The following is a 27,134-nucleotide window of genomic DNA, read 5'->3' on the forward strand; positions in this document are numbered from 1 at the left end:
TAGCTGCATAGTATCCCATTGTGTAAATATATGACATCTTTTTTATCCACTCACCTACTGATGGGCAGGCACTTGAGCTGTTTCCAGATCTTAGCTATTATAAATAGTGCTGCTATGAACATAGGGGTGAGTATATTCTTTCTGATGTGTGTTTCTGGATTTTTAGGATATATTCCTAGAAGTGAGATCACTGGGTCAAATGGCAGATCAATTTTTAATTTATTGAGGAAACTCCATGCTGTTTTCCATAGTGGCTGCACCAGTCTACATTCCCTTTTCTCCACACCCTTGCCAGCACTTGTCGTGTGTTGATTTGTTGATGGTAGGCATTCTGGCAGGTGTGAAGTAATACTTCATTGTCATTATAATTTGCATCTCTATGATGATTAGTGACTTTGAGCATTTTTTCATATGTCTCTGGCCATCTTTGGAGAAATGTCTGTTTAGGACCTTTGCTCATTTTTAATTGGATTGTTTGTCTTCCTTTTGTTAAGTTGTATGAATTATTTAGGACATTAAACCCTTATCAGGTGTGTCATTGGCAAATATGCTCTCCCATACAGTGGGCTCCCTTTACATTTTGTTGATGGTTTCTTTTGATGTAGTCCCATTTGTTTATTTTCTCCCTTGTTTCCCTTGTCCTAAGAGATGTATTGGCAAACATATTTTCAAGAGATGTCTGAGATTTTGCTGCTTATGTTTCCTTCAAGGATTTTTATGGCTTCATGACTTACATTTAAGTGTTTTATCTATGTTGAGTTTAATGTTGTGTATGGTGTAAGTTGGTTGTCTGCTTTCATTTTCTGCATATACCTGTCCAGTGTTCCCAACACCATTTATTGAAGAGATTGTCTTTACTACATTGTACGCTCTTGCCTCTTTTGCCAAATATTAATTGAGCATAATGGCTTGGGTTTATTTCTGGGTTCTCTATTCTGTTCCATTGATCTAATATCTTGTGCCAGTACCAGGCTGTTTTGATGACAGTGTTTTTGTAGTATAATTTGATATCCAGTATTGTGATCCCTCCTACTTTGTCCTTCTTCCTCAAGACTGTTGCAGCTATTCAGGGTCCCCTTTGGTTCTCTCTATATTTTTTAAGTATTTGTTCTCAATCTGTGAAATATGTTATGAAATATGGTACTTTAATGAGGATTGCCATACATCTATAGATTGCTTTTGGTAGTATGGACATTTTAATGATATTAATTCTTCCAATCCATGAACACGGTATATATTCTTCCAAGTGTTTGTATCTTCCTCTATTTCTTTTTTCAATGTACTGTAGTTTTCAAGTATAAGTATTTTAACTCCTTGGTTAAATTTATTCCAAAGTATCTTGTTTTTGTTGCAATGGTAGGTGGGATAATTTTTTTAGTATTTCTTTCTGAGAGTTCATTATTGGTGTATAAAAACACCACTGATATCTGAATGTTAATTTTGTATCCTGCTACTTTGCCAAATTCATTGATTAAATCTAGTAGCTTTTGGTGGAGTCTTCAGGGTTTTTTATGTAAAATATCATGTCATCTGTGAATAATGACAGTTTCACTTCCTCCTTTCCAATTTGGCTGCCTTTTATTTTTTTGTCTCCTGTGATTTCTGTGATCTTCCAGTACTATGTTGAATAGGAGCAGTAAAAGTAGACATCCCTATCTTGTTCCTGTTTTTAAGGGGAATGATTTTAGTTTTTGCCCACTGAGTGTGATATTGGCTGTAGGCTTGTCGTATATGACCTTTATTATGTTGAAGTATAATCCCTCTATTCCCATTTTGCTGAGCATTTTTATAAAAAAATGGGTGCTGGATTTTGTCAAATGCTTTTTCTGCATCTATTGATATGATTATATAATATTTATCTTTCATGTTGTTTGTGTGATGTGTTATATTTGATTTGTAAATATTGTACCAGACTTGTATCCCTGGGATAAATTTTGCTTTATTATGGTGAATAACCATTGTAATATTTTGTTGACTATGATTTGCTAATATTTTGTTAAGGATTTTGGCATTTATGTTCATCCAGGGATATTGTCCCATAATTTTTTTTTTTTTTTTAATATATCTATTGATTTCAGAGAGAGGAAAGGAGGGGGAGAGAGAGACGGAAACATCAATGATGAGAGAGGCATTGATCAAGCCCGCAACCTGGGCATGTGCCCTGACCGGGAATCGAACCCCGATCGCCTGGATCCCAGGTCGACGCTCAACCGCTGAGCCACGCCTGGCCGGGCAAGTCGCATAATTTTTTTTGTAGTGTCTTTATCTGGTTTGGAATTAGGATGATGCTGGCCTCATAAAAAGAGCTTGGAAGTGTTCCTTCCTATAGGATTTTTTGGAATGGTTTGAAGAGGATAGGTGTTAGTTCTTCTTTGAATGTTTGATAAAAATCCCCTGGGAAGCCGTCCAGACCAGGGCTTTTGTATGCTGTCAGTTTTTTTATTACTGCTTCAATTTCATCAGTTGTTATTCGCCTGTTCAGGTTTTGTGAGCCTTCCTGATCCAGCCTTGGAAGATTGTATTTTTCGAGGAATTTGTCCATTTCGTTGAGGTTGTCCAGCAAGTTGTCATATAACTGTTCATAGTACTTTCTTACAATCCTTTGAATTTTTGTTGGGTTAGTTGTTATATCACCTCTTCCATTTCTGGTTTTATTTATTTGGTTCCACTCTCTTTGTGTTTTTTTTTTAAATTTTATTTTCATTTAAAATATTACAGATGTCCCTTTATCTCCCCAATGACCCATTCCACCCTGTCCCCTCCCCCTCCCCAGTCCCTCTCCCCACCATTGTCCATGTCCTTGGGCTGTGCATATATGCATATAAATTCTTTGCTTACTTTCTACCCCTCCACCCACCCGCCCTCCTCCATCCCTTTAACATACGTCAGTCTGATCTATGTTTCCATGTCATTGAATCTATTCTGTTCATCAGTTTAATTAAGTTCTTTAGATTCCACGTATAAGGGAGATCATGTGATATTTGTCTTTCTCTGCCTGGCTTATTTCACTTAGCATAATATTCTCCAGGTCCATCCATACTGTTCCAAAGGGTCCAAGATCCTTCTTCTTTATAGCTGTGTAGTATTCCATGGTGTAAATGTCCCACAGCTTTTTTATCTACTTATCTACTGATGAGCGCTTGGGCTGTTTCCAGATCTTAGCTATTGTACACTGTGCTGCTATGAACATAGGGGTGCATATATTCTTTCTGATTAGTATTTCAGGACTCTTAGGATATATTCTTAGAGGTGGGATCACTGGGTCAAAAGGCAGATCCATTTTTAATTTTTTGAGGAACCTCCATACTGTTTTCCATAGTGGTTGCACCAGTCTGCATTCCCACCAGCAGTGTACCAGGGTTCCCCTTTCTCCATATGCTAGCCAGCAGGAGTCATTTGTTGATTTGTTGATGGTAGCCATTCTTACAGGTGTGAAGTGATACCTCATTGTGGTTTTAATTTGCACCTCTCTGATGATTAGTGACATTGAGCATTTTCTCATGTGTCTCTTGGCCATCTCTATGTCCTCCTTGGAGAAGTGTCTATTCAGGTCCTTTGCCCATTTCTTAATTAGGTGGTTTGTCTTCCTCTTGCTGAGCAGTGCAAGTTATTTTTACACTTTGGAAATTAGCCCGTTATCAGATACATGCTTGGCAAATATGTTTTCCCAGTCCATGGGGTTCCTTTGTATTTTGAGGCTGATTTCTTTTGCTGTGCAGAAGCTTTTTAGTTTGATGTAGTCCCATATGTTTATTTTTGTTGTTGTTTCGCTTGACCTAGGAGATGTATCATTGAAAATTCCACTACATGGGATGTCTGTGACTTTACTGCCTATGTCTTCTTCCAGCATTTTTATGGTTTCGTGACTTACATTTAAGTCTTTTATCTATTTTGAGTTTATTTTTGTGTATGGTGAAAGTTGGTGTTCTAAGTTCATTTTTTTGTATGTATCTGTCCAATTTTCCCAGCACCACTTATTGAAGAGACTGTCTTTACTCCATTGTATGCTCTTGCCTCCTTTGTCAAATATTAACTGACCATAATGGCGTGGGTCTATTTCTTTGGTCTCTGTTTTGTTCCATTGAGCTATATGCCTGTTGTACCCATACCATGCTGTTTTGAGTACAGTGGCTTTGTAGTACAGTTTGAAGTCTGGTAATGTGATCCCTCCCAGTCTGCCCTTTCTTTTTTCTCAAGATGGCTGCAGCTATTTGGGGTCTTTTGTGGTTCCATATAAATTTTCAGAATGTTTGTTCTAGGTCTGTGAAATATGCTGTTGGTATTTTAATAGGAATTACTTTGAATTTATAAATTGTTTTAGGTAGTATGGACATTTTAATGATATTAATTCTTCCACTCCATGAGTATGGTAAATTCTTCCACTTGTTTATATCTTCCTCTATTTCTTTTTTCTGTGTCCCATAGTTTTCCAAGTACAGGTCCTTTACATCCTTGATTAAGTTTATTCCTAAGTGTCTTTATTTTTTTAGTTACAATGGTAAATGGTATTGTTTTGTTAGCTTCTCTCTCTGAAAGTTCACTGTTGGTGTATAAGAATGCCATTGATTTCCAGATGTTGATTTTGTATCCAGCTACCTTGCCAAATTCGTTTATCAAATCTAGTAATACTTTGATGGAGTCTTTAGGGTTTTCTATGTATAATATCATGCCATCTGAAAATAATGACGGTTTTACTTCTTCCTTTCCAATTTGGATTCCTGAGATGTTTTCTTCCTGTCTGATGGCTGTGGCTAGGACTTCCAGTGCTATGTTGAATAAGAGTGATGAAAGTGGACATCCCTGTCTTGTTCCGGTTTTTAATGGAAATGGTTTCAGTTTTTGTCCATTGAGTATGATGTTGGTTGTAGGTTTGTCATATATGGCCTTCATTATGTTGAGATGTGATCCCTCTAGTCCCACTTTGCTGAGAGTTTTTATCAGAAATGGGTGCTGGATTTTGTCAAATGCTTTTTCTGCATCTATTGATATGATGATATGATTTTTGTTCTTCATTTTGTTTATATGATGTATCACATTTATTGACTTGCGGATGTTGTACCAGCCTTGCATCCGGGAATATATCCCACTTGGTCGTGGTGTATGATCTTTTTAATGTATTGCTGGATCCAGTTTGCTAGTATTTTAGTGAGGATTTTAGCATCTATGTTCATCAGGGATATTGGCCTGTAATTTTCTTTCTTTGTAGTGTCTCTATCTAGTTTTGGGATTAGGATGATGCTGGCCTTATAAAAAGAGTTTGGGAGTTTTCTCTCCTCTTGAATTTTCTGAAAAAGTTTGAATAGAATAGGTGTTAATTGTTCTTTGAATGTTTGGTAAAACTCGCCTGTAAATCCATCTGGTCCAGGACTTTTGTTTGTTGGGAGTTTTTGATTACTGCTTCAATTTCATTAGTTGTTATCGGCCTATTCAGGTTTTCTGCCTCCTCTTGATTCAGCTTTGGAAGGTTGTATGCTTCTAGGAATTTGCCATTTCACTCATGTTGTCCAATTTGTTTGCACATATTTGCTCATAGTATTTTCTTACAATCCTTTGTATTTCTTTTGGGTCAGTTGTTATATTGCCTGTTTCATCTGATTTTATTTATTTGGGCCCTCTTTCTTTGTTTCTTAATGAGTCTAGCTAAAGGTACATCAATCTTATTTATATTTTCAAAGAACCAGCTCTTGGTTTCATTGATTTTTTGTATTTTTTTTTAGTCTCTATGTTATTAATTTCTGCTGCTCTGATCTTTATTATTTCCTTCCTTCTACTTCCTCGGGGCTTTTCTTGCTGTTCTCTTTCTAGTTCTTTTAGTTGTTGTGTTAGATGGTTCATTAGATCTTTTTCTTGTTTCTTGAGATTGGCCTGTAATGCTATGAATTTTCCTCTCAGGACTGCTGTCGCTGTGTCCCATAGATTTTGGGTTGTTGTCTGTTCCTTTTTTTTCTTCTAGGAAGTGTTTGATTTCTTCCTTGACCTCGTTGGTAACCCATTCAGTATTTAATAACATGCTATTTAGCCTCCATGGGTTTGAATGTTTTTGAGTATTTTTTCTGTAGTTGATTTCTAGTTTCTTGCCATTGTGATCTGAGAAGATGCTTGATATTATTTCAATCTTCTTGAAGTTGTAGATACTTGTCTTGTGTCCTAACATGTGGTCAATCTTTGAGAATGTCCTTTGTGCATTTCTGAAGAATGTATGTTCTGCAGTTTTGGGGTGAAATATTCTGTAAATGTCAGTTAAATCCATCTGATTATGTGTGTCATTTAGAGTGTTTCCTTGTTGACTTTTTGTCTGGAAGATATATGCATTGAAGTCAGTGGGATGTTAAAGTCTCCTACTATAACTGTATTGCTATTGATCTCTCCCTTAAAGTCCTCCAGGAGTTTTTAAAAAATATATATTTAGATGGTCCTGTATTGGGTGCATATATGTTTACCAGAGTTATTTCCTCTTGTTGGATTGATCCCTTTATTACTATGTAATGATCTGCATTATCTCTTGTTATGGCCTTCATTGTGAAGTCTGTTTTGTCAGAAATGAGTATTGCTACCACAACTTTTATTTTCATTTGCGTGGAAATTTTTTTTACATCCCTTCACCCTCCTCCTTTATGAGTCTTTTGTTGTGAGGTGGGTTTCTTTTAGGCAGCATATATACGGCTCATTTTTTAAAACCCATTAAGCTGCCCTTTGTCTATTGATTGGAGTATTTAATCCATTTACATTTAAGGTTATTATTGATAAGTACTTATTTATTGCCATTTTAATTCTTTATGCCTATGTTTCTCTCTCTGTGTTTCTTCTTATTACAGTAGTCCCTTTATCATTTCTTGCAGTGCTGATTTGGTGGTGATAAACTCCTCTAACCTCTTTTTTTGGTCTGGGAAGCTCTTATTTCACCATGTATTTTGATTGATGGCCTTGCTGGATAGAGTTTTCTTGGTTTCGGATCCTTGCTTTTCATTACCTGGAATACATTATGCCATTCCCTTCTGGCCTGTAGAGTGTCTGGTGAGAAATCAGCTGACAGCTTTATGGGAGTTCCTTTGTAGGTATCAATTTGCTTTTCTGTTGCTTCCTTTAATATCTCTTTGACTTTAACTTTTGACATTTTAATTATGATGTGCTTGGGTATGTGCCTTTTTGGGTTCTTCTTGCTTGGGACTCTGCATGCCTCCTGAACTTGTTTGACTTTTTCCTTGACCAGGTAAGGGAAGTTTTCTGCTATTATTTTTTCAAACAGGTTTTCTATCCCTTGCTCTCTTTCTTCTTTTGGTACTCCTATGATGAGATATTGTTAATTTTCATGTTGCCCCACAGCTCCCTTAAACTGTCCTCCTGGTTTTGAAGTTTTTTTTCATTTTGGTTCTCTGATTCAGTGATTTTTTCTACTGTGTCTTCTAATTCACTTGTGTGATCCTCTTCTTCCTCTACTCTGCTGTTTATTCCTTCCAATGTATTCTTTATTTCTGCCATATCATTCTTCATTTCCAAATGGTCATGTTTCATAGTTTCTATATCTTTTCTCATGCTGTTGAGCATCCTTATAGTCATGACTCTGAACTCAGTATCTGATAAATTGCTTATCTCCATTTAAGTTAGCCTTTCTTCTGGAGAATTCTCTCATTCTTTCATTTCAGGCTTGTTTTTTTGTCTATCCATTTTGGCTGCCTGTTGTCTATGTATTAGGTAGATCTGCTAAGATTCCCAGTGTTTTTGGAGGGTCTCTGGTGCAGGCCAATGTCAGATGCTGTCTGTGACTGGCCCTTAGTACCCTCTTTATTGCTATCAGTGATCCACAGTTTGTGGCTTCCTCATCTGGGACTGGGTGTGTTTGGAGAAGAACAAGATGTGCTCCAAGATCTCTTTTTACTTGGCCTGGGTCCAGATGCAGATCAGGCAAAGATCAGAGCACCCAGAGATCCACTTCTGCCTGCAGACTGATTGTTATTCTCAGTCTCATAATGAGTCTCAGGCTGTATACTACACCAAGGTATAAGTTCCACAAGGTTGGGTGAGAGGTTTTCCAATGTGTGGGCAATTGCTCCCCCACCCTCTAGGCAAAAGCTGCCTGGATGGTAAAGGTCTGCCTGAGAAAGATGTCCTGTGCCATATGGGGTAATGACTCAGCAGAAGTACCCAGACTGCTGCCCTCTGAGCTCTATCCCCAGAGTCAGCAGCCCTACATTCTCCTCACAGCTGTAGTCCACTCTGCCCTCCCTCTGCTGGAGCACAAAGTGAGTGTCTGCATGTGAAATTTTCTGCTTTGGCCCTTTAAGGGGGTGCCTGCATTTTCAGCCATCTCTTCCTGACAGATAGAAACCCCTCTACTTTTCACAGTCAGATGTTATGTAGGCACTTTTCCCAGTTTGGTTCTCTGTGCTAGGGAGCCCTGTTTGTGGTTTAGACCCCAGACTACTCAGGTGGAATCATCTGCACCTTCGATATTCCTCCAAATGTCAGCTGCTTCCCTTGGAAACCTGGCCCACCCTCTCATGCCTCCACACTTCCTACCAGTCTTTATGTGTTCTCCACTTTACATCCTTGGTTATAAGGGTTCCTTCAGCCGGTCTTCAGTTGGCTATTCAGTTTTACCCCCCTATATTTTAGTTGTAATTCCAGATTGGTCTTGGGATAATGTCAATATAGCTTCCACTTAATCTGCTGTCATCTTGGAATTTCAGAAGTTTATTTTATATATTTAGATGTTGCTATCTTGGGTGCATACATGTTTACTAGGATTATATCCTTTTGTTGGATTGATCCCTTTAGTATTATTTAGTGACTTTCATTGTCTCTTGTTATGGCCTTCATTTTGAAATCTATTTTGTCAGATATGAGGATTGCTAACTCTGCTTTTTATTTTAGTTTCCATTTGCATGAAATTTTTTTCTATCCCTTCACTTTCATCCTGTGTGAGTCTTTTGTCTCTTGTAGACAGCATATGTGTGGGTCATGTTTTCTTATCTATTCGGCTACCCTTTATCTTCTCCTTTATCTTTTTGTTGTCTGGGAAGCTCTTTATTTCACCTTCACTTTTAAATGATAGCCTTGCTGGTTGAAGTAGTCTTCATTGTATGTCCTTGCTTTTTGTCACTTTGAATATTTTACGCCATTCCCTTTTGGCGTGAAATGTTTCTGTTGAGAAATCATCTGGAAACTTTATGGGAGCTCCCTTGTAGGTAACTAAATGTCTTTCTCTTGCGGCTTTTAAGATGCTCTCTTTGTTTTTAACCTTTGGCATTTTAATCATGATGTGTCTTTGTTGTAGAGCTCCGTGAGTTCATCTTGTTTGGGATTCTCTGTGCTTCCTGGACATGTGTGTCTTTTTCCTTCACCAGGTTAGGGGAGTGTTCTGTCATTATTTCTTCAAATAGGTTTTCAATCCCTTGCTCTCTCTCTTCCCCTTTGGGTACCCCTATGATCTGATATTTTCCAAAGATCTCTTAACCTATCCTCATTTTTAAAAATTCCTCACCTGAAAACGGTTCCATTGATTTTAAAGAGAGGATAGGTGAGAGAGAGAGAGAAACATCGATTCATTGCTTCCCATTTATGCGCAGACTGGGGATTGAACCCACAACTGGGTATGTGCCGTTAGTGGTATACAAAATCACCTTATCTTGGTATATGGACAATGCTCCAACCCACTGAGCACCTGGCCAGGGCTATCCTCATTTTTTAAAAATCCTTTTTCTTTTTGCTACTTTGATTTGGTGTTTTTTTCTACCTTTTTCTCCAAATTGCTGATTCAAATCTCTGCTGCATCCAACCTACTCTTTATTTCTTCCATTGTATTTGTTATTTTAGATATTGTATTTTTCATTTCCAACTGGTCCTTTTTTATGTCTTCTATGTCCTTTTTCATGCTCTTGAGCATCTTTGTAGCCATTATTTTTAACTCATATCTGATAAATTTGCTTGCCTCCATTTCATTTAACTGTTTCTCTGAAAATTTCTCCTGTTCTTTTATTTGGGGACTATTTCTTTGCCTCCTAATTTTCACTGCCTCTTTGTTTTTTCCTATGTAGTAGAAAATTCTTCTATTACTCCCAGTCTTTGTGGGCTTTATGTAGTAACTTTCTTGTGGGGTCCAGTGGTGCAGTCTCCTTGATCATCTGAGCTGGGTGCTTCAGGAATGTTTCTTGTGTTAGGAATGTGACCCTCCTGTTGTATGTAATAAAGTCTTGATTACTATTGGCTCACTTGTATGTGAAATCAACCCTCAGGCTGACTGACTGTGAGGATCAACCCCAACCACAGCTTGCAATCAGAATTCGCCTCAGTAAGGTTTGGTGCCTGCCGAGATCTCCGTTTGGATGTGCTACTTGTGAAACTTATTGGGCCCTGCTCTGATGTTGTCTGATGTTGGCCACTGAGTGTGTTGGTTCTGGGTCTCTTGGGAGGGACTCTGGTGCAGGCCAGTATAAGATGCTGCCTGTGCCTGGCCTTTGGCAACCTGTTTGGAGCTACAAGTGATCCACAGTTTGTGGCTTCCTGTGCTGGGCCTGAGTGTGTGCCTGAAGGACCAAGCCGTGTACCAAGGCCTGCTTTTATCATCAATGGGCCAGGTTGGATGGGGGTTAGCAGCAAAAATTCTATGATTAAGTACTGGCGCCTTGTGTTATTTGTCTTTGTATTTCTGGGTGATCAGTTCTTAGCATGGGACCTTGTGTAGCCCAGTGCCCGTTTGAGTATTTAGTTGAAAGGAATATCGGAAGATGGTGAAGGTAAACTTACCATGTGCCTGAGTCCAGTAATTTTAATACCATCCCTATGAAGTAGGTTAATACTTTAGTCAGATAACTTTGGTTCATTGTTTAACAAAAAATTGAGTACCTATTATGCATCAACATTGTGCCAGATGCTTTGGAAAAACAACAACAAGGAATAGCTTTTGTCTTTTAAGTCATGTGTGGCCTACTGGGGGAAACAGATTAGTAAATAAATAAATGCAACCTAGCATGACACTGGGTCAAGGTCACACAGCCTGCGAGTGGTGGAACTGTAATTAAAATATAAGTGTGTTCATCTCCAAAACCACCAAACCAAGATGCTTCCAGAACAGAAAAACTAGCTGGGCTAAGAGTGAATTCTCAGAGAAGCAAAACAACAACCTTGCTCTATTATTTGAGACCATTATTAAATCAAACATTTTGTTTTCTTTGCAAACTAGGTTCTTCAGAAGCTTGGAAAAGCTGATGAGACAAAAGATGAACAGTTTGAAGAATATGTCCAGAACTTCAAACGTCAAGAGGTAAGTGCATTTATCTAGTTTCTGGAGAGGGAAATGGGTTGACAGTGTTTGTGCTTTAGCATATAACTAAAATGTTTTAAGGTTGAGGAAAGAACTTAATTGGGTTTGGTCTTATCCTGAGAGTAAAGCTTGCTAGTTCTGTAGACTTTCCTGGGGAGGGTGAAGAAAGAGGCAGTAGACACTGCAGGAAGATTTGTGTTTTAGAATCTCAGGACATTAAGACTTTGCTTGTCTGGAGCCTTTCAACACAGTTACAGATTTATAGGAAAGGTGATGCGTTTAGTGGTTTATATTCCACTGAGTATTAGCAGTATTTAGATACTTCTGGCAAAATTTCTTCAATTGCTGCCTGCTTCAAGACCATGCATTATTCTCAGTGGGGACTATATCTCCCCTACGAGGGTGAAAAAATCATACTCTTTTATGTGTATATATTATATAAACAGATATATAGTGTATCTGTGGTATTAAAATTTCATGGGGGGTGATGTTAGAAAAAAATATGTCTAAAAAAGCTCCTCAGAGGAGGCCATAATGAAAAAAGGTTGAGGAGCATGATTTGTGGTACTTTTCCTTTAGTGGGCTGCTATGTATTTAACAGACACAGGAATAAAGACACAGTTTTAAAAATTATTTGTTTATATCTCTAAGGCTTGGATAATTGGTTAGTATATCACTCTTTAGAGATCATGCAAGAAGATCAGGGAGAGGGAAGATACAAGTGGAGCCTCTGAGGTTAGAAGCTTCAAATCTGGAGGTCATTATAAAGGTGAGAAGAAGGCTGGGCCAGAGAGGGTTTCCAGACCCTCTGGAAAATGGGGTTTGGACATGGGGACAACATAAGGACATGGATTTATTTTCCTGCTGTCATTGTAGTTATCAGTGTCAACCGAGGAAATTGGGGGCCTCAGGGATGAGTATATGAGAAAAGAGAGAGGGGATTTGGAGAAGAAAACAGTAATAGAGAAGAAAATAAATCATGTCAAAATAACTGAATATTATAGAAAGCATTGGATTTTTGAAGATAGAAAATGGAATTCCTAGAGAAATGTTGGATCTAGGTCTATAAAATTAGGTTTCTCCCAGTCTTCTCCGGTAGAACAAATTTTCTGTGTCTTCCTGTGCTCTCACTTGGTGAGTTCTCATACATTCTCGCATGCATTAGGATAACACATACATGTCAATATCTTAGATCAAGACAACCTCCTACAGAAAAACTTGTCATTTAGTATTCCCTGGTTTACAGGGCAATCCTAAATGTCTGCTTTAAGGGATTGGATTTGGATAGAAGAAGTGACTCATGTTTACAGTTTTCCATACTTGAGGATTTACACTGTATCATTTGAAACCTAGTCTTCCCACCTGGTATATTGCTATGGAGCTAATTAGTTCTTTGTTGTTGGATTTTATCTATCACTTTTATTGCATTATGATGTTAGCACCCCAGAAGACTAACCTTGGGAAGCATCAAGTTCAGGAATGCATTCATGACAAGGAAACACTGCATTTTGCAGTTGCAGTGAATTTTTATTGCTCTTATTTGGACTTTGTTGACTGAACCAGGTGGGTATTGTTTTTTGTCTAAAGTGCTAGAGACAAGTGCAGTTGAATAAGTTAACTTCATCAGTTAAATGATCTGTGCCACTAGGAGCTGCAGCATGAGATAACTTTACAATGCTTCTCTGCCATCTATTTTTGTCACTATATAATTTTCAAACAATATATAATTTTATGAAATACATATTTTATGCATTTGTATAAAATGAAAATGTGTATGACATACATTTTCAAATGATATATTATCATTATTGAAACCCAATACGTAGTTCTTTCAAGAATATTAGCAGATTTCAGTATCATGGTAAAACTTCAAAATTGGGGGAAATTTGCACAAGCAAATCTACTTTATAAGAGTGAAACAAATAGAATGCAACTGTAGAAATAGTATGTCTCACAGAGGCTCCTGACCACGTTCGGTTCCTTTTGAAAATCTTATTGCATCAAAAACATCTTGAATTTGCACATACTCATTTTGGTGTTTTTGGTTTAAATCAAAAACAGTAAATTTATTGTCATCTTAATGTAATCAGGAGGGATGCTACTTTAACCCTGTCTATATATTGGAGGGAAAGAAGGAAAACAAGAATGGATGGGAGGAAAATAAGGAGAGAGAGAGTCATTAACTTGGGAAGAATAGCTGAACTGAATTTATTAATACTCTGTAAAGGGAAAAACATCCCTTTAACCCCCAATATGTATTGGTGACCAATTCACATGTATTGCATATGCTGAAAAAGGTGGTGCCTTTGTAGAAACATTAAGAAGAAGGACATACCAAGATGTGGGGACCTCTACAAGGCTTATGATTTTAGTATTAACGTAGTGGTGAATCGTTGCTCTAAAGACAGAGGCATTATCTAAAGGCTAAAGAATGATCTTACCTAGGAAGCCTAGATTCCATATTTTTTCCATGAGTATATATATTTTCAAATCTAAAAAGATATAATTTACCGTATAAAATGAACCATATTTGAATTTGTGCATTATATTATAGTCACCTGATCATACTAAATTACTACTTAATCAAAATTAAACCATTCTAGAATATTCTAGAAAGTATTTAAACATTTTGGGACCTGATGATCTTGGTTTTAAATTCCCCTTAAGAAAATCATAAGGGTCTTCATAATTATTGATATATTCCCTGCTCATTCATGTTGGAATTAAAAGAGGGTCTGTGTTTGAACTCTATCTTGAGGCTTAGCTTATATTTTATTCCAACTCCAAATTTTCTTTTTGATCCCAATCCTCTTTTCCTAAAAGGTGGTTTGAGTTAGACTGAGCATGGATGAAGGGTCTGTACATACTCTCAGTTGTCCTTTGGACTCCCCATTGCTGTAGCTTTTGTGGTTCAACTTTCAGTAACTGCTTGCTTAGGACAAGAAGGAAAGAGTGAACTCCTCCACCAGAAATTCAGGATTTTCATTGATGCTTAGTGTTCAAGGGAACAAGGATTATGAAATCGAAAGGAATAACAAAATCTGACTTCAGTAGTTCCTTCCCAGAGTTGTGGTTTTTTTACCTTTCTATTTTTCCTCTCTTATCAGAGCTGCTAACAAGTAGCAGAATTGACTGGTGTGAACATGGGCTGCTCTCAGTTCACCTTCTTGCCTGATGACAGATCCGTTAATGAGCAGAGAAAAGGTCCCAAAGCGGAAGGAAGATCTTTGGCTTTTCTTCCTCCTTCCTGCTAATGAACCTCCCCACTAAGAAGTCATGCCTGTGATAGCAGGTGTGCTAATTAAAATGACAAAAAAATACCTCAGGCTGGTTGGGCCAGATAGCCAATTATTTGATCATTTTCAGTGAGTACAGATGTGAGCACCCCACTGGAGGTATGATCCAGGAACAATGCTTTGAATAAAGGAAACAGGAGTCTCACTACTTACATTTACAGAGCTTCTCATTCCCCACCCTTTTTTTAAAAAAATATATCTTTATTGATTTAGAGAGAGGAAAGCAGAGGGATAGAGAGAGATAGAAACATCAATTATGAGAGAGTCATTGATCGAGCCCACAACCCGGGCATGTGCCCCTGCCAGGAATCGAACCCCGACGCTCAACCGCTGAGCCATGCCCGGCCGGGCTCATTCCCCTTTTAAATACCATAGCAGTGTAGTTCTGCTGCTTCTCTACATGCCTAGCTTTGTTGTCATACAAACAGAAATGAAAATAAGTATTGGGACCTTGAAAACCCTCTTCATGGTGAGAATTTGGAGCCAATTATTCAGATAATCCAGTGGTTGAGAGCAGGAGTTATGTCTTTCCTTACACGGATACTGTATGGATGCTTTCACCTTTTTATCTCCAAAGGACCCAGTGTTTGGCACATAAGCTTAAAAATATGTTAAACTTGAAACTGGACTAGCAGCAGAAATGATCATTTTGAGAACATTCCTAGAACATGTTTGTATTTCTGGGATAGAAGAGATGTTGAATTTTGTGTGAAACTTTGTAAGAAGTTTCACAGTATGTTTTAGTACATATGTACATGAATAAAAATGAAATTTACAGAATAAAAGTTTTAAAGCAGAATCTAAATATAAGCTATACTTTCACATTGTGTTAATACATTTATGAAATTTTTATTTATGGCAAATCACATTATATTCTGAAAAATTTTGTGACTTGTTTGAGCAGATAGGCTTAGTGGGTACCTTAGAACTTCTTTTTAACCACAGATAACCATAATGTGAATATATGTTAGTGTATCCATCTTCCATTATATTAATAGTGACCTTTCTCTGAAATAGCCACTAACTTAATTAAATGTTACCCATGTAGTCTGTTTAGGTTAATGATCCAATTCTAAATGCCAGCATCCTAGCCCAGTATGGAGAACTTCAGTCAGCCCACAGAGCCTCCTGTCAGGTCACTACTCCTTTGGGATTCTGAGTAAGAACCTCATGCACTGAGTTTTGTGCCCACTAGAGCAGCATTTTTCAAACTTCAGTTGCATCAGAATCACCCAGAAGACCTGACTACAGCATAAAGTGCTGGACCCCACCCTCAGAATTTCCAGTTCAGTAGGTCTGGGGTAAAGCCCAAGAGTTTGCATTTTTGACAAGTTTCAGGTGATGCAAACCATGCTGGTCTGGGGACAACACATTGAGGACCAGTGCTTTCTGTTCATACAATTTTTTTCAAGTACCTCCTCAAATTAGTCCTTGAAACTTATGATCCTGTGTTTGGTTTCTATTTATAGTGTCTTAATCACAAAATATGGATACAGATTTGGTGATTAGACTGTGAATTATCTGTGATCTGCATAACTCAGAACTACTGTGAGGATCTTATCTTTAGCAGGCATGATTTTGGATGCAGTGGCAGAGTTCCCTTCTTCTCATGGTTGTTGACCCTGGAAACTGATGCCCAGTGAAAATACAAATGCTTCCAGAAGAGATAAAATATGTGCTGTTTGTACCTTAATGTGTTTCATAAGGCTCTTCCTAGATATTTAGTTTAATTAGGGGAATAAATACAAAGTATTAGAATTTGATATAGGGTCCTGAGAAAAAATAAAGGGTACTTATCTGGGGTTAGGTAAGTGCAGCAAATACAAGGCCTTGAAAATGAAAAGAGCTTTTAAAGCAGCTGAATGAGCTGACTAGCTTCATGTGCTCATTTCTGGCTGGATCACTGCAGAGGTGATGTTGTGTTCTTCCCAATGCCTGATAGCAGGGCACACACAATGTTGGTTTATGCCATTGCTATGGATGTCAACTTATATCACTTAGTTAACAAGAGGCTGTTTGCCAGGTTATTCTAGTACAAAATTTTTGTAGTTTTAAATTAATATTTTTAGTTTTAAATTAAGTATTAAGTAATTAATAAGTATTTGATGGTGATATACTTTGAGACTGTAAATAACCTGTTCCTCATTATACTTTCACCTACTGTTTTTATCCATTGAAGCTTCTTGTCTAAATGAGTTCTTACCTTGATGGTTGCTAAATGGTAGGTGTTTTTTTTTTTTTTAATTCCTTCTATACTTATTAATTAGCCTTCTGCTCAGTGGTAAAATTCTCCCTTCTCTTCTAATTAATTCATTATATAAGTATGGACTTATGTATTCCTATTTTATTCGGTGGGTTATAATACATTATTAGTTGTTTTGAAACGCAGTTACCCAAAATTTGTCCAGTGGGAACTCTGATGAGTTGACTCCTGTGTTCTTTTCACATATCCTCCTAACTCTTTGAGAACTTTTCTTACTTTTTGGTAAAGGATGTTTCAGGTTCACATTGTACTTTTCTTACCCAGCCTTAGAATCAGCTGTTTGTCCAAAGAGTCCTGGTTTCTTTTAGTGCAGAATGACATTTAGAAACCAAGATCTAAGTGCTAGGTAAGCTCTTTGCTTTTAAGGTATCATGCCTCTAGGCTTTCTAATTGAACAGAATACACACAAATGCGCATACACGGATTTACACACAGAAACATCTGTATTTTTATTTCTCGGCTGTCTGTATATATATCTATCTGTCTGAAACCATGATATCTTCTGCTTTATTTGAATCTTCTGTCTTTCCATGTTTATACCTCCTTCTTTGACAGTGAGAAATCTCGCTTCCATTATTTTCTTTTTTAAATTTAAAAAATATATTTTATTTACTCTATTATATCCAAAATAGTATTTCAGTATTCAAGCAATATAAACAATAGTAATTAGATATTTTACTTTTTTTTCCCTTTGGGCTAAAGCTTCAAAATCTAGTGTGTTTTTTACACTTACAGCACAATTTTCACTGTTCAGTAGTCACATGTGGCTAGTGGCTGCCATATGGGACAGCACAGTTCCAGAAGCAAAAATAGCCTTCCAAGAGGAGAGACAAAGAGAGCAATATTAAGAAGAAAGCAGGCAGGACTAAGGAAAAGGGTGGTGAGGTTAGAGCAGGCATAGTGAGAGTTTTAAAAATAGGAGAGAAAGGGTTAGGGACAGAGAAAATGAACAGTGCCCAGTGAAAAGATCTGCTCTAATCCAGTGACCCAGGGGAAGAAATGCCCCTTATAAGCAAATGCAGTTGACTGGCAATGTAGATTTTCTGGAGAGAGGCTTCAGTGTTTTATAAATAGTCTCAGCATGTGACGGGTAATCTGCCTCACTATGAAAAGGAACTTGCCAAGTCTCTGAACCCCAGTTCATACCTTTGGCACTCAAGAGTCAGCAGAATGGACCAGGTAGGATTTTTTAAATTAAATTTGTTGGGGTGACATTGGTTCATAGGGTCATATAGGTTTCAAATGTACGTATTTATTTATGCAATCCCCTTGGTGTAACCTGTTTTCTGACCATGGGGCCATCTTCTCAGCTCCTATGTTGCACTAGTCAAGAGTGTTCTCTGCTCTCTAGTGTGGGCTGATTTGTACCAGCCTGTACCTTTTCCCCTTCCCTCTACTCCTTGCCTATTGGCCAGACTCACCACCCTCTCAATGCACCACCATCTGAGAGTTCCCCCTTGCCTAGCAGTATGCCTACTAAGACTTCTCTTTACCCTGGCTTCTGGCCCCATGCCTTGTGAGGGTTTCCCCCATTCTTCCCATCAACCCTGGCTGTGCAGCAGTGGAAATAATTCAATTATTGAGTGTTGGCACCTAATGCAATTTTATAATGGAAGTCTATAAATGAAAATCCATGTCTGTGGGACAAAGTTGACTCATTACTATACATGTAAGTATACTAAATGATAAACATTATCAAGTCCTAAAAGAAAGTTAGCAGTTGTATAGCCTGTTAATGTATTGGGAAGTCTGCTTTTCAGGCTGTAATAGGATGAGCGTTATTAATTTCAAATGAATGCTTTGTTTGCACTTACCCATAAAAAATTAAAACGTTGCTCTCCCCACCTTATCAGGAATTTCCTATGTGAGATGTAGTAGTAAATTTCACATGGTGATAGAATTGGCCTTAATTACCTTTGTTACATTGTGGCCACTGAGGGAAGTCATGATAGAATTCTCAGTAGTAGATGAGGACTCACTCATGCCATGGTAGCTCTGGTACAAATTATGGGTTTATTATTTATAGAACATATTCTTCTTCTTGTCTGATTTTTTCTTTTTTTTAAAAAAAATTACAGTTGATTTATAATATTATGTTAGTTTCAGGTGTATAACCCTGTGATTTGACATTTATATAACTTATGAAGTGATCATTATGATAAATATAGTACCCATTTGGTACCATACAAAGTTATTACAATATTATTGACTATATTCCCTATGCTGTACTTTACGTCCCCATAACTGTTCTGTAGCTACCAATTTGTACTTCTGAATCCCTTCACCTTTTTCACCCATTCCCCCCAACCCCTCTCCCATCTGACAACCATCAAAATGTTCTCTGTATCTATGCATCTTTTTCTGTTCTGCTTGTTTATTTTATTTTTTAGATTCTAAATATAAATGAAATCACATGGCATTTGTTTTTCTCTGTCTGACATATCACTTAGCATAATACCCTCTAGGTTCATCCATGTGGTTGCAGATGGCAGGATTTCATTTTTTTTATGGTTGAGTCACATATGCACCACTTCTTTGTCCATTCATCTATTGAAGGGCATGTAGGTTGCTTCCATATCTTGGCTATTGTAAATAATGCTGCAGTGAATATGTGGATGTATATGTCCCTTCGATTTAGTGTTTTGGGTTTCTTTGGACAAATACCCAGAAGTGGAATTGCTGGGTTTTTCTTTGTTTCTTGTTATAGCCATTGTGGTTTTAAAAAATTTTTTTATTGATTTTAGAGAGAGAGAAAGGGAGAGGGAGAGAGAAAAACAGCTATTGGCTGCCCCCTGCATGCCACCTACTGGGGTTCAAGCCTGCAACCCTGGCATGTGCCCTGATGGGGGAATGGAACTGGCAACCTCTCGGTACATGGGATGGTGCTCATTCACATGGGCCACGCTGACCAGGGACAGCCTTTATTTTAAAATCTACTTTGTCCAATATAAGTATTGCTATCCCAGCTTTTTGTTTTGTTTTGTTTTCATTTTCATGAAATATCTTTTTCATCATTTTACTTTCAGTCTATAGGTGTCTTTCCATCTGAAGTGAACCTCTTGTAGACATCATACATAAGAGTCTTGTTTTCTTAGTAATTCAGCCAACCTATGTCTTTTAAATGGAGCATTTAATTAATTTGCTTTTAAAATAATTGTTGATAGATATGTATTTATTGCCATTTTATTGTTTATCTTTTTTATCTTTTTTCTTCTTGAAGAAGAATATCCTTTAACATTTCTTGTAATTATTTTTTATTTGTTTGTTTTTTGTCTGGGTATCTATTTATCCGTCCTTCAATTCTAAATGATAGCTTTGCTGGGTATAGTGGTCTTGGCTGTAGGTCCTTGTTTTTCATCACTTTGAATATTCCTTGCCAGTCCCTTTTGGCCTACAAAGTTTCTGTTGAGAAATCAGCTGACAGTCTTATGGGAGCTCCCTTGTAAGTAACTAACTGTTTTTCTTGTGCTGCATTTAAGGTTCTGCTTTGTCTTTAACCTTTGGCATTTTAATTATGATGTGGCTTGGTGTTGACCTTTTTGGGTTCATTGTTTGGTACTCTGTGCTTCCTGGACTTGTATACATATTTCCTTCACCAGGTTAGGGAAGTTTTCTATCATTATGTTTTAAAATTAGGTTTTCGATTTTTTGCTGTCTCTTCTCCTCCTGGCACCCCCATGATGCTTGAAGTTGTTCCAGAGGCTCCTTACACCATCCCCATTTTTTTGGATTCTTTATTTCTTTTTGCTGTTCTGAATGGCTGTTTTCTACTTTCTTATATTCCAAATTGCTGATTTGATCCTCTGCTTCATCTACTTTAATGTTGATTCCCTGTAATTATCCTTATTTCAGTTAGTGTATAATCATTTCTGATAGGTACTTCTTTGTGTTTTCTATGTCCTTTTTACTGCTGTTGAAGTTCTCACTAAGTTACTTGAGCATCATTACAATTGTTGTTTTGAACTCTGTGTCTGGCAGTTTGCTTGTCTTTATGTCATTTAGTTCTTTTTCTGGAGATTTCTTGTGTTCTTTCATTTGGGTCCTGTTTCTTTGTCTCCTCATTTTGGCTGCTTCCCTGTGTTTGTTTCTATGTATTAGGTAGCACTTTTACCTCTCCAACACTTGGTAGAGTGGCCTTATATAGTAGGTGTTATGTGGGGCCCAGTGGCACAGCCTTCCTGGTCACCTGAGTTGGGTGCTCCAGGTATGCTCCTTGTGTGGGCTGTGTGCACTGTCCTATTGTAGTTGAGCCTTGATTGCTTCTGGCATCACTGGGAAGGATTTAGCCTCAGGCCATTCTACTTCGAGGACCAGCTGTGACCACAGCAGAGGAGATGTTGTGCTGGGGCCAATCCCACAGAGCAGGACTGGCTTCATTGGGGCTTTGGTGCTTGCCAAGTGTTCCCCTTGATTGTGTTGCTCATGGAGGAGGTTAGGTTGTAATCTGTCATGGTCTGAAGCCGTCCATTGGGTACACTGACTCTGGTGCCTCCTGAATGGTGCAAGGTCAGCCACTTCCTGTGTTCTGACTGGGGCCACCTGGCATGAGCTACTAAAGGAACTGCAGATTGCTGCTATTTGTGCTGGTCTTGGAGGTGCCTGGGCAAATCCAAACTTCTAACTGAGGCTGGCCGCTGCTAGTGTTAGGCCTGGCGCCACTTAGCAAGGGTATGGGGTACACAGAAGCCAGATGCTGTTTGTTTGAGAGCTTTTATGAAAGTCCAAAGCATGAGCCAGGAGAGGCCATTTCTATGGAAAAGCCACTGGAAATGGCTTGGGAGGGCCCATAAGTTGGATGAGACAGGGTCTCAGGGAATCACCAGGTAGGCTTGAATAGTGTTAGCCAGGCTAATGGAGACTCAGATATGGTGCTCATCTGCCAGGTCTGTGGGGGGAGGGCTCAGAAGAGGAACAGTGGCCTCTGCCAGCACTTCTGGCTCAGAGAAAGCTGCCTTTGCAGCTCTTGCCTTAATGCTGGACAGTTCAGTTCCTTCCTGTATGTCCCTGGTGCCTTTCGAGCTACAGTCCCATTGCTGGAGCTCAGAGGGTGTATCAGTAAGTCCCTGCGTGCCCTTTAAGAGGAATACCAGAGACTCCAACAGTGCTCCATCTCACTTAGCCACAATCCCCGCTGGTTTTCACAGCCAGAAGTTATCAGGTCTTCTCTTCCCAGCACTGGAACCTTGGGTTGAGGGTTCTGATGTGGGGCTAGGACCCCTCGCTCCTTAGGGGGGATCTCTGCAGCTGAGATATCCTTCCTGATTTTTAACCATCACATGTGGGTGTGGGACCAGCCTATTCTGTGACTCTGCTGCTCCTACCAGTCTCGATGTGGCTTCTTTTTTATATCTTCAGTTATAGGACTTTTGCTTTGCTAGATTTCAGGAGTTCTTCCTGTTGTCTGTTTTTAACTTTTATCTAAAATAAGTACGGCCATTACCAGAGGGAAAGGGGGTCAGGGGAGGTAGAAAAAGGTAAAATGGTGATGGAAGGAGGCTTGACTTGGTGTAGTGAACACACAATACAGTATATGGATAATGTGTTGTAGAATTGTGCACCTGAAACCTATAAAATTTTATTAACCAATATCATCCCAATAAATTCAATAAAAAATTTCATGAAAAATAAATAAAATAGACATTATTCCAGGTCACATATTTAAGAAAAGAAATCATTTGTTTAGGGTCAGGGGAAGGTAGAAAAATATAATATTTAAATTATGGTCATATAGGTATAGCAGGCTTCTTTAAGATTACAGTAGTCAAAGTATTTGAAATTCAGTATCATGACTTCCATTAACAGTACGTTATTAAGTATGGGACTAAGTGTCTGATTGCCTTCACATTCATTTTATTGTTCATTGGTAGACATCTTCTAGCAGAACACACACGCTTAATTTGGATCAGTCTTATCTTTGGGTCCTTTATGTAGTGGACAAGGCTGTTATATGGAGTGTATTAACCTAAAAAAGGCCTTTAAAACTGAGAGGCATGTATTGAGATCAACAAGAACAGCTATTCAAGAACATTGATTCAAGTAAAAGCCCAAATGATATACTGGTTAGGAGATAAAGGCAGTGGGTGCTTATGAGAAGGGGAAACGGAACAATTACATCAGTAGAAGGAAGTGAAGATAAGCTAAAATATTGTTTTACTTTTCTGTCCAGTAGTTAGAATAACTGATTTCTTATCTTTACAGTTCTTTTGTAAGGCACATGGTTGCTTAGGCCCAGCCCAAAGACTATTTTGCTCTGTTTTTAACATTCCAAGGTTTGAGTTATAAGATGCACAAGGCAGTTCCTCTGGCATGGCAGCCCCGGCTTCCTTTTAAAGTGACTGTCTATATTACTGTTTACAAGTGAAAGGAAAGTGTTTTGATGCTGGATGAAGACCCATCAAGGTCTTAAGTGGACATGGCAGCTGAGGAGACAGAATTCTGGTAACATTTCAGCAAAGAATGTGAAAGGGAAGCTTCTACTGAAAGTCATGCCTCATATGAAGCCTCTCCAACAGAAAATGAATAATCACAGATGAAGAAAGTAACATAGAAATGGGGCGGGTATTACCTTTCCTTTTCCTTGAAGGAATATAATAAAGAAAGATGATGCATGGAAGAGTGTGTTATACTCAGTCTGCTCTTATCCAAAAATCATTCTCCCTATAACCTTTGCCATCTTAATAAAGGTGTCTGACTCCACACATACATTTTAACACAGAAACATCACTGATTTTTTTCTGGAGTAATTTCCTAAGGTACCCTCTTAAGAACATGTGTTTGCATGACTTGGAGAAAGTTGTGCTTAGTTGGTCTTTGATTTTATTCAGCCCCTGCTCTATAGGACATAAATTATTTGTAGTTCCAAATTGCTTTGGGCTTCCTCTCACCCTCAGAGCACTAAACCTTTCTTTAGCCATACCCTGATTTGCTTACATTGCCCCTCATAATATTTGGCAGGTATAGCCTATCAGTTGTGCAAGCGGCTTTTCTCTTTAGGTGTCATGTTGAGGAAGCTGATTCAAAACAAGGTACTCTGGTGTAATTAAAGGCAGGCAGGAAGGGGGCAGAGTGAATAGTTGGTGATCTGTGTCAGATAGTGTTATTTTGGGACTGCTTGCTTTCACACTCTTCCATTTCCACCACTGCAAAAGATTCCCTATGATTGGACTGCCCTTTGCCTGGCTGCCATCTCCTTCTGTTCATGTCCCATCTTTTCTTAATGTCAACTTGTAAGATATTTCCTACCTGCTGTCTTTTTAGTCCCCTCAGCCAGGATCTCTCTTTCTCTACACACTAGTAATACATTATTGTGTTCATCCAATAGCTCTTGTCTCACTTTTCGTATATAAAAGTTATTTAGATGTGTATCTGTGCCCTCATTAGATAACAAAGTATTTAAAGGAACACATTCTTAGTCATTTCATTAAAATATTTCATGCCTCCTAGCACCTGGTAGGTGCTAAGTAAATTCTTCCTTGTCATGCATATTCTGTGTATTCACACTTTGTCTTGGATATGCCTCTTCACTTATTCGATATCAAAACCTCTGTTATTTATTTGCCTCTTTCATGCTAACTTTTGGCAACAAAGTATCCCTTGGAGAGGTATGGCATGGCCTGAACTTGATTTTAACATGGGTTATAGAGAATGGAGTAAGGCTCTGGCCCCTCCCTGGATTATTACAAAGCTGTCATAATTCCATGCTCCTTCATATCTATCTGCTGGCACTTACAGTATTTACAGTACATGTTTCTTGCATACTTTTACTTATCATAATAAGTAATTTTAATTATGCAGAAGAGTGTTTTGTAGTCCATGAATCCTGATTATGTTCTCCAATTTGTAGATTTTTATTTTTATTCATTTATTTTAAAATTTATGTTTATTATCGTAAGTATTACAAATGTCCCCTTTGATCCCTTCTACCCTGCATCCCCCCATCCAGGCCTTCACTACACTACTGTCTGTGTTCTTGAGTTATGCATATATGCATATAAGTTCTTAGGTTAATCTCTCCCCAACCACTCACCCACCCCTGCCTTCCCACTGAGATTTGTCATTTTGTACCCTGCTTCTATATCTCTGGATCTGTTTTGTTCGTCAGTTTATTTTGTTCATTAGATTCCACTTATAAGTAAGATCATGTGATGCTTGTCTTTCTCTGACTGGTTTATTTCGCTTAGCATAATACTCTCTGGTTCCCTCCATGCTGTCTCAGAGGGTAAGAGATTCTTCTTTTTTACAATTGCATAGTATTTTATTGTGTAAATGCCCAAGAATATGCTTGATATGATTTCAATCTCCTTGAAATTGTACAGACTTGCCTTGTGCCCTAACATGTGGTCCATTTTTGAGAATGTTCCATATGCATTTGAGAGGAATATATATTCTGCAGCTTTGGGGTGAAATTCTCTGTAAATGTCAATTAAATCTATCTGATATACTGTGTCATTTAGAGTAACTGTTTCCTTGTTGATTTTTTGTCTGGCAGATCTATCCAGTGAAGTCAGTGAAGTGTTAAAGTCCCCTACTATGACTGTATTGCTGTTGATGTCTCCTGTAAAGCCCTCCAGAAGTTTTTTTGGTGGTTATTTGTTGTGTTTTTTAGCCCGTGTCTTTGGTTCTGAGGTGGGTCTCCTGTAGACAGCATATATTTGGGTCTTATTTTCTTATCCATTCAGCTACCCTATGTCTTTTGATTGGAACATTTAAACCATTTACATTTAAGGTTGTTATTGATAAGTACTTATTTATTGCTATTTTAATTCTTTATGCCTATGTTTCTCTCTCTTTCTATTTCTAGTTCTTATTACAGCAGTCCCTTTAACATTTCTTGCAGTGCTGGTTTGGTGGTGATAAACTCCTTTAGCTTTCTTTGGTCTGGGAAGCTCTTTATGTCACCATCTATTTTGAATGATAGCCTTGCTAGATAGAGTAGTCTTGGTTTCAGATCCTTGCTTTTCATTACCTGGAATACATCATGCCATTCCCTTCTGGCCTGTAGAGTTTCTGATGAGAAATCAGCTGACAGCCTTATGGGAGCTCCTTTAGACAAGCTTCCTTTTCTGTTGCTTCCTTTAATATTCTCTCTTTGACTTTAATTTTTGATGTTTTAATTATGATGTCTCTGGGTGTGGGACTTTTTGGGTTCTTCTTGCTTGGGACTCTGTGTGCCTCCCAAACAGGTGTGACTTTTTCATTGACCAAGTAAGGGAAGTTTTCTGTCATTATTTTTTCAAACAGGTTCTCTATCCCTTTCTCACCTTCTTCACCTTCAGGTATCCCTATGATGCGAATATTGTTACTTTTCATGTTGTCCTACAGCTCCCTTAAACTGTAATCCTGTTTTTTAATTGTTTTTTCTTTTTGGATCTCTGATTGAGGCCTTTTTCCTACTGTGTCTTCCAAATTGCTGATCTGATCCTCAGCTTCCACTAATCTGCTGTTTATTCCTTCCAATGTATTCTTTATTTCTACTATGTCATTCTTAATTTCCTTCATAGTTTCCGTATCTTTTCTCACGCTGTCGAGCATCCTTACAATCAGTATTCTGAACTCTATATCTGATAGAGTGCTTATCTCTATTTCATTTAGCCCTTCTGGAGAATTCTCTTGTTTTTTCATTTGGGGCTTTTTTTTTGTCTATCTATTTTGGCTGCCTGTTTGGATTTGTTTCTATGTATTAGGTAGATCTTCTAAGGTTCCCAGTGTTTTTGGAGGGTCTCTGGTGCAGGCCAATGTCAGATGCTGTCTGTGACTGGCCCTTAGTACCCTCTTTGTTGCTATCTGCAATTCACAATTTGTGGCTTCCTCATCTGGGGCTGGGTGTGTTTGGAAAGGACCAAGATGTGCACCAAGATCTCCTTTTCCCTGCTCCGGGTTCAGATATAGATCAGGAAAAGATTCCAAGTACCCAGAGATCCACTTCTGCCTGCAGACTGATTGTTATTCTCAGTCTCATAATGAGTCTTAGGCTGTATACTACAGCAAAGTGTAAGTTCCACAGGGTTGGGTGAGAGGTTTTCCAATGTGTGGGGCAATTGCTCCCCCACCCTCTAGGCAAAAGCTGCCTGGATGGTAAAGGTCTGCCTAAGAAAGATGTCCTCTGCCATATGGGGTAATGACTCAGCAGAGGTATCCAGACTGCTGCCCTCTGAGCCATATCCCCAGATCTAGCACCCATGGATTCACCTCACACAGCTCTAGTCTACTCTGGCCTCCCTCTGCCGGAGCCCAAGGTGAATGTCTGCACGTGAAATTTTGTGTGTTATCCCTTTAAGAGGGTGCCTACATTTCCAGCCATTTCTCTTTAGTAGAG

At 38.3% G+C, this 27,134-nt stretch overlaps 1 protein-coding gene across 3 annotated transcripts in view; it reads left to right on the forward strand.

Moving 5' to 3' along the window:
* Window positions 1-27,134, forward strand: part of AMPH (amphiphysin) — a 240,644-nt gene that overhangs the window by 92,884 nt on the left and 120,626 nt on the right. For all 3 annotated transcript variants that reach the window (XM_087821084.1, XM_016199145.2, XM_016199144.2), the window contains exon 2: window positions 11,180-11,260. In XM_087821084.1, coding sequence (XP_087677210.1) covers window positions 11,180-11,260 — 81 coding nt within the window. The remainder of the gene's footprint in view (window positions 1-11,179; window positions 11,261-27,134) is intronic.

Source organism: Miniopterus natalensis, chromosome 10 (assembly GCF_054644295.1).
Source record: "Miniopterus natalensis isolate mMinNat1 chromosome 10, mMinNat1.hap1, whole genome shotgun sequence".
Taxonomy (NCBI): Eukaryota; Metazoa; Chordata; class Mammalia; order Chiroptera; family Miniopteridae; genus Miniopterus; species Miniopterus natalensis.